The 13558-nt window shown below is 36.1% G+C and overlaps 2 protein-coding genes across 2 annotated transcripts in view; both read left to right on the top strand.

Annotated features, from left to right (window-relative positions):
• Window positions 1-2763, top strand: part of sf3b3 (splicing factor 3b, subunit 3) — a 32955-nt gene extending 30192 nt beyond the window's left edge. The window contains exons 22-24 of the mRNA XM_079874716.1: window positions 868-1015; window positions 1294-1398; window positions 1951-2763. Coding sequence (XP_079730842.1) covers window positions 868-1015; window positions 1294-1398; window positions 1951-2091 — 394 coding nt within the window. The 3' untranslated portion in view covers window positions 2092-2763. The remainder of the gene's footprint in view (window positions 1-867; window positions 1016-1293; window positions 1399-1950) is intronic.
• Window positions 2764-5019: 2256 nt separating this feature from the next.
• il34 (interleukin 34) lies at window positions 5020-12089 on the top strand. Its single transcript, XM_079874776.1, has 7 exons — window positions 5020-5343; window positions 6697-6795; window positions 8161-8267; window positions 8664-8744; window positions 9894-10094; window positions 10383-10539; window positions 11233-12089. Exons 2-7 carry the CDS (start codon window positions 6756-6758, stop codon window positions 11274-11276), a joined length of 630 nt encoding a protein of 209 aa, XP_079730902.1. The 5' UTR covers window positions 5020-5343; window positions 6697-6755; the 3' UTR covers window positions 11277-12089.
• The last annotated feature ends 1469 nt before the right edge of the window (window positions 12090-13558 follow it).

The following is a 13558-nucleotide window of genomic DNA, read 5'->3' as shown; positions in this document are numbered from 1 at the left end:
TATTTTTTATATATATATATATATATATATATATATATATATATATATATATATATATATATATCACACACATACACACACACACGCACATATATATATATATGTATATATATGTGTGTATTTTTTTTTATATATATATATATATATATATATATATATATATATATATATATCTCACACACACACACACACACACACATATGTGTGTGTGTGTATATATGTATATGTGTGTGTAACTTTATATTATGTGATGTTTGACTTTCCTGTAGCTCAAACAGTAGAGCGTTGGCACTTGCACTGCCAAGGTCATGGGTTCAATTCCCAGGGAAAGCAAGAACTGATAAGAATGTTAATGTGTACCTTGAAATGCAATGTAAGTCGCTTTGGATAAAAGAATCTGCCAAATGCATAAATGTAAATATATCCGTGCTTTAGGTCTTAATATAATAAACCTGCTGCAATTAATGTTAATTAAACAATGAAAGATAAGAGGGAATCACCCATTGCTCTTGAATAACTTGTAGATTTAATAATCAATTTATATAGAATTGCGTGCCAGAATCCATTATCACTTAAGCGTATTTTGATGAACTGTGATAGATTGAACTCTTTATTTTACAGTTAACTCTTATGAAAAGATTTTAAATCAGATCTAGTTTTAGAATTTTTATCTAAGATCAAATTTAAAAACCTATTTTAATAATTTTTTAATATTTCATATATTATGAATCTAGATAGCTGGCATGTCATTAAACTATAAACAAACAAAAAAAACAAATTTTGAAGTGAATTGCTTGCCTGTGACACCAAATATGCTTCTGAAGACCCAATTTAATCCATACCTGTCATTTTTCTTCCCTGTTGATCACAGGCTGAGGTGATTATTAACTATCACATAGGAGAGACTTTGCTGTCCCTCCAGAAAACCACCCTCATCCCTGGAGGATCAGAGTCCCTGGTGTACACCACGCTATCGGGAGGCATTGGCATCCTGGTGCCGTTCACTTCTCATGAGGTACAGTTCCTTAAAGTGTTAACTAGTAATTGCATGAGGAGTGCTAATGTGCAATGGTCTTTCATAAGTCTAAAACCACTGAAGCAGAAGAGGTGAAGGCCTCTGATCAGGGCACTTGCGTTCAGGCCATCAAAGTAGAGACTTTGACTTGTATGGTGCAACTTTAGTTATAAAACTCATTAAATAAATGATTGAATAAAAGTTGGCCATATTATAATTTTATAATTGAAAAAGGTTTTTATTTGTGAAAATAAACTGTATGTCTCATCTGTCTTTAGGATCATGACTTCTTCCAGCACTTGGAGATGCACATGCGCTCTGAGTTTCCCCCTCTGTGTGGTCGTGATCACCTCAGCTTCCGCTCATATTATTTCCCAGTGAAGGTAAGGACTAACATGCAGTTAATACATTACACAGATTTAGTATTAACCAGGGATGGCTCAATACCCCTTTTTATATCCGATACAGATACCGATACTGCGACTTTTAGTTTTCTTCCGGGAACGTGCACGTCACAAAATTCCCTATTTCAATAAATCTGAGATCCAACTATTTTATCAAATGTAAAAAACAAAATAAAAAACTCAAATTAAGCCACCGAATGCCTTTTAAAAGACCTGGAATATAGTTAAAGTGTTTGTGCGCATATATTGCTATTATGTATTTTTTTTCTCCTTTGAGCTTAATAGTAACAACCATACTGACAGTATGAGATTTGGATTAATCCTGTCGGACCAATATTGTTGGACCAATATCGGATCGGTGAAGCCCTAGTATTAACCAGACTTTTTAGTTAGTTCTTAACTATCCACTTATACTTAAATGCTGTATCTTAAAAGAGATGGTAACCAATATACCATTATTTTGCAGAGACTCAGACTATTTAAGTCCCTTATTGCTCATTTTTCTCATTGACTTTGCTTGTATGCTTCTAGAATGTAATCGATGGAGACCTGTGTGAGCAGTTTAACTCCATGGACCCCCATAAGCAGAAGAGTGTCTCTGAGGAGTTGGACCGCACACCTCCGGAGGTGTCGAAGAAACTGGAAGACATCAGAACACGCTATGCCTTCTAGTGTCTTTACATCTGGCAGGAGCACCATGAGAAAATCAATTGTTTTTCTGGGCTTCCCATGGCTGTGGTCTCAACTTTCCTACCACAAGTATAGTAACATTTTGGTGTCAGCTGAAGGAAGTTCCCCCTTTAACTGGAGCCAGCTGGAAGCCGTCACAGTCCCAGTGGTCAATGACCTTGTCCTGCATGAAATGACTGTTGGTACTGTGCTCAGTACAAAGCATCTCAGTTTTTAGATCGTACTTGAGTGGCTGCATAGAAAAAATATTTTTGGAGGAATGTTTTCATGCATAAGACTACATCAATGTGGCTTTTATATGTATAGACTTAAGAAAAATGTCTATTACTAATTTTGTAGCTACCTTTTGTAGCTAAATCCACATTTAATTGTATGAATCAGTCTGTATAAAACATTCACATCTTGAGTATTTAAATTGTGTATCTTTTGAAGGTAAAAAATCTGGTCCTACTCTTGTAAAAACAGTGAAATTGTAAAATAGCTTTAGTTTTTGTCTCTGTGGAAGCAGCATATCTGTTGTGGGTTTTAACAGGTTTTTTTGTGTTTTTTTATGGAAGAGCCATAATCATCCAAACCAACAAAAAGAAATAGTGCTGTTTGTCATGAAGTGTGAAAGAATTTGTAAATAAACTTTTTTTTTTACTTTCTCATGCGTTTCCGTGTCACAAGACTTGTCGTTAACTGAGCCCACAAGCAAAGCAGGTTTTCACTGTTTTCCTTTCTCCTTTTTTTTTTTCTTTCTTTTTTTTCTCTCTCATTTAGTAAAGCTTCTACATCTGTTCTCATGACAGTGAGTCATTTTGTGTTTGCCTTTGTCTTAGTCACTTAGTGAGTCAGGCTTCATTTTATTAAATTCACCAGATATTAAGCAGTCATTTAAATCTTTTGTATGCATTTTTCATAATTACTCTGATTGCACTTGACCTGACACCATACTTAAATTTGTTGATTTAAAAAATGTTATTGCATATTAAGATGACTGACCAACACTGGCAGTGTGTGATGTATGTCACACCATTCTCTTGAGAACACTATAAATGAAAGTTACAGCTGATTTTAACTATAACCAAATATGTTGATTGTTCTTTTTAAAGTCCAGAATGATGAAAGGCTGCACTGTCATAGGGCTATATTTGTTATTGGAGTTCATTAATGTAGATCGCTATTTTTGGCAAGAGGTATTCCATTCTATGAATCTATCTTGTGTAATTTTCTTATTTTAATTGCTTTGGTCAGTGGAGCCTGGCAAAAGTGATGACAGACTGTGATGTGTATTAGTTTCAGAGTGAGTCACATCCGGATCACACTAAAGCCCACAATGTTAAAGGAAAAGGTTCTACCACTCTCCACCTACAGTCCAGTTATCACTTTAATTGCCCCCTTAATCAAGAAAGATTCATAAATAGTTTTTTCTTGAGATTTACAAAAATGCAAAGTCATGCTGTGGAATAAAGGTACAGAATTGAGCAATACGAGGAAAGACAATGTTTTCAAGTGTGTCTAACACTTGAGTTTTAAACTGAGGTTGGTCTAGTCCGGTGTGTAAAGTCTTTTTTTTTAATGGTCTCTCAGATTAAACATTTTACTATTGCGGTCACCTCAAATAACTTCTGACTGTGCCATCAGATGGCTCTGATTGTTGTTACCATGATTATTATAATTTATAATCTAAATTCTGGTTCCTGCAAGTCACCAAATTCAGGCTGTATGGTTGGACAACTCTCAAAGTGTTGTGAATGGAGGAATATTCTCTTGGGGTCTCTGATGACTGGGCCCGCCACCCATAAAAACAGTCCCGGGCTCTGTGACAGCACTGCTAACGGATAAAAAAGAAAGTCATTAAAGTAGGTTGAGATAGTTTTATTTCACTAATCTTCCTTTGGGGGGTTTCCATATTGATGTGATGTAATCTGGGTTGACAGATGGTGTTTTGACTACTTTTTTTTAAGGTTTGGGTGGGAGACTCGGAATGTCCCTCTCGTTGGGTCTTGAGTGGATTTGGCCTTTGTTAGGACAGCAAAGACAGCTCTATCGACAAGGGATTGTGCCCCTAAAGAAAGATTATAGGTACTACAAAACAAGGGGGCCATTGTGGCAATTGACAAAGCCATCATACGACAAAGCAAGTGTGTATTGCGCATTGGTTGCCCATATGCCCATTGTCCATTGTCTTGCGAGATGAGGCTCTTCAGAGTCCAAAAAAGATGTTTGGTCTAGTCATGAAATTCCTGAAAGTGTAAAGCCTGTGCCAAGCATCAGCACAAACCCACAGTAAATGTAGGGAATAAATTAGTAATGTGCGTGGGTGAATAAGATTTACATGGAGATTGGGCAAACTCTTGAACTGATGCTTGATTGCTTGTTTCTTGACTCATAAAGGTAATTTTTACTCTTTTATATTTAATAAACTGCAGAGGTTGAGTGCAGTATGCACTTTAAGGTGGGTCAACTTTAAGTTTTTGTTGTTTATTGCCAGTACAGTTTTGAGCACAGAATTGTCTTGTCCAGTTAACATTAACAATATGAAATTATTTTTTGTAAACAAAATAAGATAAGATACCATTTTGTTATGTTTAAATATATAATAACTTGATTAAAAATGGCAGACGATTGAGCAGTTGTTTCTATGGTTGCCTCCTCAGGACGATATCTGATCGCGAGCGAACAAATTTAGCGTGCTCTGACTAACTTGTAAACTTTTGTGGTTACTCTGAAACGTATTTACTTATATGGAGGAAAAATAATACTTTTAAGACCCCCAACATTTTACACTTTAATTAGGGGGGGTCATACTTCCCCATAGTTTGAATGTTCGAACAAAGGCCTCTGTAAGGTCTCTGATATTTTGTTTTGCTCACGAAGGTGAGATTTTTGCTCACATCCAGCCACTGATGAGTTAATAGTTTATGTAGATCCAAAAGTGAAACTAGCCTCATCGACTGTCGCTCTTTACTCAGCGTGTTCTTCTCGTGTTTCTTTCGCGCGGAGAAGTCTGTAGGCGGGTGTGCATAGCGACTTAACATAAAGACGTGACATAAAGAAAAGGGAGTTTCCGACTCGTTTGGGTGGACGTTGTATTAAAAAAGGAGCGAGAATTTACTACTTCGTCCAGTATTCTGCACGCCTGGAAGTGTCAGCGGTCGTATCTAGAGGGTTAAGCAAACAATTGCTGTTTATTGAAAGTACACTGCAGGTGGCTTCCTCGTGAGACAGCCTAGGTCATCGAATCGAAAGGTTTGTGGCTTATTTGTATTCCTTGTGCTGTTGAATTGTGTTGCGTGTTAATGCGTTTTATATGGGAATGAAGCGCAACAAGGCGTTTCATAGGATGTAAGCCAAGACGCGTTCCACTGACAGATCGCTTCTGATATAGATGCGCACTTGAATGTATTAATCAGGATTTTGAGTCACACATTTCAGAATTCTATTAGAACTAAACATTCATTTATTTCTGTGCATGTCCAGACTAAGGTAATCCTGGGTGATATTAGGCACAGGAAAACGTTATGCTGTTGTATAAACACATTTTGGAGCAATGAGGAGACTAACATTGTACAAACAAAATAAAGAAGAAAACAGCATGACCCACATATTGCAATTAAAAATTAAAGTGAATTGAGTTAAACATTTATTAAAAAAAAAAATAAAAAATAAAAAAGCATCTCAAGTATTTCCAAAAGTTTATTCTAAAGGCATAACCAGAATATTGGTTCTATTTGGCAAATGATGTGCATGCACAAATGGTAGTTATAGCAATAGAATAGCTGGCTTTGAAAAAACACTATGAAATATCAGTATGTTTCTGCAATGACTTTTTCTCAAAAGGTTTTGTCAAAATCTACTTTAGAAGAAGAATCAAATAGATCTTCCAGAGAAAACGTATTGCAAAATAGAAAGTTATGTTAAAATAATAATTAAAACATTATGTCGGATAAAAGCTGTAGTTACATAAATTTGCTTGATTTGGCTTGTGTTGTTTTACTGTTTCTGCTTTACAGATCCATATTTTTATTACAAGTAATGATCATTTTGTAATTTATTTTGAGTTTATAAATAATATTTAGTATTATAAATTTGGATATTATTATAAGTAAAGACATTTCTGATAAAGCTACAAAAAAATGTTGATTAAAAAACTACATTTTGCTCCACATGTTCATCACATGGATACTAGTCAGAAACCTGCTGTCATTTGGAGATGTTTTTAAATTCCCATTAGGACTAAAAGGAATTTTAATTTTTCCTTTCGAAAAAAAGCAAAAAGAGACAACATCTGGATTTGTTTTACACAGCTGCACAGGCTGTGTAGGAGAAAAACAGTGGAACATTATGATAGAGCTCCAGTCCTTCAGATGAGCAGTGAACCCCTTTCCTGCTTCACTTTGATTTTTTACAACTTTTTTGGCCATTAAAATCAGATGTGCCGAATCAGTCTTTTTCGATATTTAAGTATTTTATCATCCAAGGAGAGTAAATGAATTCAGATGCTTGATCCCAGGTTATTTTTGTCCAACATAAAGTCATGTAATGGCATTCAATCTAGTTTGATATTTGTTCTGACTGTATTCTGTCTTTCTTTTTTAATAGACCAGGCGTGCATAAGAATTTTCTGGAATCCAGACTCATATTAAAGTGCAAGCAGAACCATGATCCAGTTTGAATGCCGGCTCCTCAGGGGGCTCCTGGGTAAGTAAAGTCCAGTGATTATGTGATTTAATTTGTACAATACTAGGTATTGTGCCAATAGGACCTTTGAGGATCTTCATTTGTGTGGGAAATTTGGATGTGACAGTACTAGACATAAATATTTCAGAAGTGGCACTGCAAAAATGCTTAAAGTGATTCATTACTTCCTCCGCTAAATGGAGAGAGACTCTTGTGCATTTACGCAAAAAGGACAAACACCACTGATACGTCCGAATGAGAAGAATTTCTCTGGCTGATTATGTGAGCTATCTTAGGCAACAGTTTGCTGTGTGGTTTTAACATCTGCGTATTTTGTCACTTGTTTCTTCTGAAATGAGTGTCAAGCTAAACATATGAGAAGAGCCACTGCATATGCTGCCACTGAAGGACTAAGACGTGACTGTTAATTTCACCACATCCTGTGTTCAGGAGCGAAAAAAAGAGAGAGATCGGAGATAGACAGATGCATAAGGTAAAAGAGAGGACAAGGAGGGGGATACCAGGCCAAAAAAAGCCAGAATAACTTTGATGGGAGGTGGGGGTTGAGTGGTCGGACACCAGTAAATAGCCCAGGTTCTGCGGCATAACAGATTCCTCTGGCCCTCGGAAGTCTGTTTCATGGCTCGGAGACTTTGCTGACTGTCGGTCTCTGGGTAACTGCCCTATAGCGCAGCTCAACCACAGAGGCCAGCCGCACTGTGATCCACAGCAAAGTGACAGATGAATGCCGGTGCCCTGTCTTTCTGCCCAGGGCTAGCCAGTCACAATCACTTATCTTTAACAAAAAAAAAAGCTCCAAAATAGATACAGGATCAGCCTCTCAGTTCATCTGCTTGAAAAAGCTCCCATCATCTCATGCATATTATGCTTTTGTGGAATGCAAAAGCTCTTCTGTTGTGGCAATATGGCTTGTTTTTTTTTTGCAGCAGCAGCAGCACCTTTTTCTTTGTAAGTCGGGCTGTGGTTTGAGGTTTGTGACTTGTCACAGAATCGATCTTTTGACGATTTATTTATGCAACTTTATGCGTCATTGCCTTCAAAGAGACATCACACCAAAAGTCAGCAAAACATAAAGTAAAAAGTGATGTAGTTAATAGTCATGATCAATAAATTGAAATATATACTATGTTTTGAATAAATGTATCATGAAGATTTGTATTGATCCTAGACATAAAGGTACAGGCCTTTTAATTACAGATAAACTCATATGATTTTTTGGTCTAAATGAAGCTGAATGTGTTTTAAAGATGTGTTGTGTTATGCATATTTTGATGTAAAGTTTAAGTACAAAACAGCGATCATTTCATGATGATAGGCAATGACATTATTTTAAAAGCCATTATTTTTCTTCTTCTCTCCCTCTAGGTTTTATTTGTCTATTACCAATGTGCACGAGTGCAGCACCAGATATCTGCGGTCCTCTGAAAACAGTACGGGACAACCTAAACTCAACCCTACGGAGACGCTATATGGTGAATAGATGCACAATACTTCAAGCATGTGCCTGGTTTCACAGACAGGGCTTAGATTAAGCCAGGGTTAGGCCTTAGTTCAATTAGGGGATTTATGTAGCTTTTATAAACGTGCCTTAGAAAAACTCATTGCTGGTGTACGTCTTGAGACAAAACAATGGCACTGACATATTTTAAGATAAATTAATGCAAGTTGCTTTCAGCATGCATTTTAGTCTGGGACTAGCTTAAGCCTTGTCTGTGAAACCAGGGGATAGTGTTATATTCTGAACAATTATGGAAAGATATTGATATTGAGAACAGACAACTTGCAGAAAGTGATGGTTGTATAAACGTCTAGCTTGCAGGATGAATGGCATGCCAATAAAACGTTTTACATTTATTTATTTTTTACAGAAAATGAACTTTCCTATTAACTACACTATTCAAGTGCATTATGAGGAGGTGTTTAGAGTACGCAACATCAGCAGACTGTTGGTAAGTCTTTATCCCACTGACACTGTCCTCAACTAAACATCTGACTCACTTTCCATCATGGCTTAAAGCCACATTCTCCACAACTTCCTACACCAATTAGCTCATGTTTCCTGTTTGCCGGCTTTCACCCGAGATTTAACACTCGTGAGTCGTGACTTACAAAAAGATTGGTCAGATTGGAGTCACAGTTTTAGGGTTTCTAAGGGCTTTAAAGGCCTATGACTCATTTAGCAAATAAACAAGGGTGAATCTCACTGAAACAATTCATAACACTGTAAATTACTGTATTATAGTATTATATAAAAACAATTTTTTTTAAACACAAGGCATATACTACCACTATGCATATATTACAACATAAATAAGATATACATTTTTAACATTACAATAATGATAATTGAATATTTAATTTGACTGAAAATTCAATTAAATTAAGAATGAAACCCTTATGTCAAAATTCAATTTAATTAAGAAAGATTATAGAAAATGATTAAAACCACGGCCACCTATGGTTGAAGAATGGATACATATATTAAACAATATAAAAATGTGATGGAAAGAATTTTTCTTGAAATTTTATTTGAGTGAATGGACTGAATATACATTAAACCCAAACAATCAGACTTTTGTTAAATGTTAAACGGTCTGCAAGGTAATTTTCTTAAGAATTATAAGTTATTATAAGTTATATGGTTAGATTGTGTATAGTTTCTGTTATAAAAAGGGGGAAATAAAAAAAACATTTGGAGAATAAAATAATTTTGTTTCCAGAACTGATAGCTATATGGTGTTTGGTAATAATTAACTATATTAGCTATATTAGACTATATTAACTATATTAATAATAATGTTCCTATTTTATTGTAGAAATAATCTCGGTAATTGTGTTTTTTCTTGTATAAAGGTGGAAAAAGAGACAAATATATCAGAACACAAAACAGTTACATTTGTAAAATTATTTATAAATTGTGAATTTGGTGTGTAACTCCTGTGACCTTAAAACTAAATATTTTTTTCAATATTACGAGACTCTGACACTAAAAGAATACATGACTGTAAATCACAACCATTCTAATATAATTGAACATTTCCCCAATTAAAATTCTTCTTCTCCTCCTTTCTTCATCTCTCACTCTCTCTGTTCTCTAGAATACGAGTAATGAAGATGAACCAGTGCAGATGAGAGATCTACAGGAGTTGTGGCTTTTTGTCAGTCAGCAGGGTATAAAGAGGGTTTTAAGGGTGCTGCCAGAGAGACATCCTACACGGCGTAAATACCTCTCTAATCTGGAGAACCTCTTCAGAGATTTTGAGACGGTTTATCACGAGCCCAATCCCAGAGATCCAAAGGTTAGAACAATGATGTAATTTCTGTTTTCTCAACAGCATTACGTTATAAATCATTCTGGCTGCCACTGCCACGGCTCACAGTATCTCTAAGCTAACTTCTTTTTCTGCTTCATGAATACAGTTTTAATGGAAAATAAAAACCACATATAGGCTTATTGTTTTCTTGATTTGGTAAAACTTAACTCAGTTTGACCTCTTGGATCTGTGTCACTGATGTTATTTATGCAAGCTTTTTTCTATTTAAATTCATCGTGTCAAAATGTATGTCTTTGTACCTGTTTCAAAAAGCTTCCAGAGAGCATAGAAAACATCTGGGAACGATTGAAGGACCCATATTACCAGGGATGGAAGTCTGTTAAACCCAAGTCAATACTGGATAACAGTTATCGGACCATGCCTTGCCTATTCAAAGAGTGCTTCTCAAAAGAGGATGACAGTTATGAATGTAAGTGAATGGAACTTATTGTTCGTTTTTACATTTGTAGGACTGTAGAATATTGATCTGCTAAACATTGATTGGTTAAAAGACCAAACAAACGCAGACTACTTTTTTTTTTTAAATTTGGAATTTTTTGGGGGGAATGATGGTACTGACTTACTCATTGGTGTTTTGAGGGTTTGAGGCAAGACTGTTGAGGTCCATCTAATGATTGCTACCACTTGGAAAAGTTTGGGGAATTTTGGAGTCCAACCGCAAGAAGGGTTCTTCCACCAGTCCACTAAATTTTTGTTGATAACCTTACGCAACCCCAAAATGTATGCACACAGTAGCAAAAAGAAACTTTTGCTGCTTGTTGATGCATGTCTGTGGTCAAAAATCAGCCTTTGTGAATGAGAAAAACTTCTAGGGGATTGAATCAACATCTTTATCCCCTCCATGATGAATGAGACGGTGGCATGATTCAGGCTTTGAGGTTGTCTGAAGGATGTAGAGTACCTTAAGAAGCCCACATGTTTTTACTAGCCTGAACATGCCCGGTCTTATGCTTTCTACCAATTCTTTGGGAAAATGACAAGTATGACCATGTACATTGTCTTTGTTATCGTAACAATTTCATTCAGACAATCAAATGAGCAACTCTAAATAACTAAATGTGACCACTTATCTACTTAGCTCATTCTCTTTGTTCATTTCTAGATTGTGAAGTCCTCAACAGGAGTAAAGAGAAGAAAACAACATAGCAGCAGATCTAAGCGGATCTGTTCCTGTCTTCATGTTGCTGGTGTTGGTGTAAAAGGGTGTGTCCCGGTTTATGTAGTGACACGCAGTGTGCTTGTGTGCCTCTTGTCCTAGTGAAGTCACTGACTGCCTCCACAGGTGTTACCCATATGGAAAAAACTGCAACAGCCATCACACACCACTTGGAAGACACTCTACTGACCCTGCAGCTATTGCTCTCCATCACTCAGAACATTCATACCTCCGTCCACCCGCCCGCAAACTTGCATATTGATGTAGTATTTTGCTAAAAAGGTTCATGTATGCACTGTGCGTGTGCTCTATGGAGGAAAGAAGCTTTGACTCTTCGCTGTAGCATTTTCTATTGGTAATTCCAAAATAGTCTTTGCCACTGTGACTTATATTTCTGAGGAAATTAAATATTTTGTCCTTGGTGAATGCCAAAGCAGCATATTATCAAGCCACGTTGTAAATGTTCTTGGTAAGATTTAGGTAAGATGTATAAGTTACATGGAGCTTCTTTTGTACACATATCATTTGCATGCAAATGTTGTGCTGACTGCTGGCTTAGTCGGCACTATTGCTTTTACCCGTTGGCTCTTTACTTTGTGCTTTGCTGCTGGTTTAATGTTGAAAGTTTGCACCAAAGTACTCCAATAAAAAGCTTTTTAAGGTGACCGAGAGGGTTTGATATCAGGTGTGCATATGTTTTATACACAGATTTTAATCTAGGTTATTTATTTGGACTCCTGCCACAGAATGTTCTGGTAACTGTTGTAACATGGCTTGGAAATAAATCTCCCACTATCACCCCCATGTGTTCACATGTATCATTTGTTTTAAGCTTTTTGTTTACTTTACAAACACACTCACCTTTCACACACATACAATACCTGATGGTTTTACAATATCAGAGATAAATATCACAAGACACATTTTTATATGAAGATGATGACATCGGCTAAATTAGGTTACACTTTATTGTTACAGTGTAATTATATATTTAAGTACTGATTATATACTGAATATTAATTAACAACATGTACTTACTGTAGGATTAGAGTTTGGTTGAGGGTTAGTTGTGTGTAATTATGGATAATTTTAAGTACATGTATATGTAACAAGGACAGTAAAATAGTGTTACCCTAAATTATTTTATATAGCTAATTATAAACACTATAGACTAACCCTAAAATAAAATGTTTACCCTTTTGCATTTTTAAAATAATAATAAACTAGAAATATTGTCTTAACAACTAACTGAAATAAAATAAGTTGAATAATCAGGAATAAAATGAAGCTAAACAGAAATATATATATATAAAAAAATATATATATATATATATATATATATATATATACACTCACCTAAAGGATTATTAGGAACACCTGTTCAATTTCTCATTAATGCAATTATCTAATCAACCAATCACATGGCAGTTGCTTCAATGCATTTAGGGGTGTGGTCCTGGTCAAGACAATCTCCTAAACTCCAAACTGAATGTCAGAATGGGAAAGAAAGGTGATTTAAGCAATTTTGAGCGTGGCATGGTTGTTGGTGCCAGACGGGCCGGTCTGAGTATTTCACAATCTGCTCAGTTACTGGGATTTTCACGCACAACCATTTCTAGGGTTTACAAAGAATGGTGTGAAAAGGGAAAAACATCCAGTATGCGGCAGTCCTGTGGGCGAAAATGCCTTGTTGATGCTAGAGGTCAGAGGAGAATGGGCAGACTGATTCAAGCTGATAGAAGAGCAACTTTGACTGAAATAACCAAGTCAAGTTAAGTCAAGTTTATTTATATAGCGCTTTTCACAATACAGATTGTATCAAAGCAGCTTCACAGTATTAAATTAAAATAATACATCAATGTTTGTTTCTAGTGGAAAACGTCCACGTTTGGTAATGCTGATCAATAGTATTGTTGATTGATTAATTAAATTAAATATCCCCAACTGAGCAAGCCAAAGGCAACAGTGGCAAGGAACCGAAAAAACTCCATCAGGTGACCTGATGGAGAAAAAAAAAAAACCTTGGGAGAACCCAGGCTCAGTTGGGGGCCAGTTCTCCTCTGGCGTCTATGAACTAGAGGTCAGATTTAACTGTAAGATTAAAAGTATTATATGAATGCCTGGCTGAAGAGATGCGTCTTTAATCTAGTTTTAAACTAGACCACTCAACCACTCGTTACAACCGAGGTATGCAGCAAAGCATTTGTGAAGCCACAACACGCTCAACCTTGAGGCAGATGGGCTACAACAGCAGAAGACCCCACCGGGTACC

The sequence above is a fragment of the Squalius cephalus genome (genome assembly GCF_949319135.1).
Source record: "Squalius cephalus genome assembly, chromosome: 6".
In the NCBI taxonomy this organism is placed as follows: Eukaryota; Metazoa; Chordata; class Actinopteri; order Cypriniformes; family Leuciscidae; genus Squalius; species Squalius cephalus.
The sequence above is the reverse complement of the archived record's forward strand: the minus strand, read 5'-3'. Positions and strand labels throughout refer to the sequence as shown.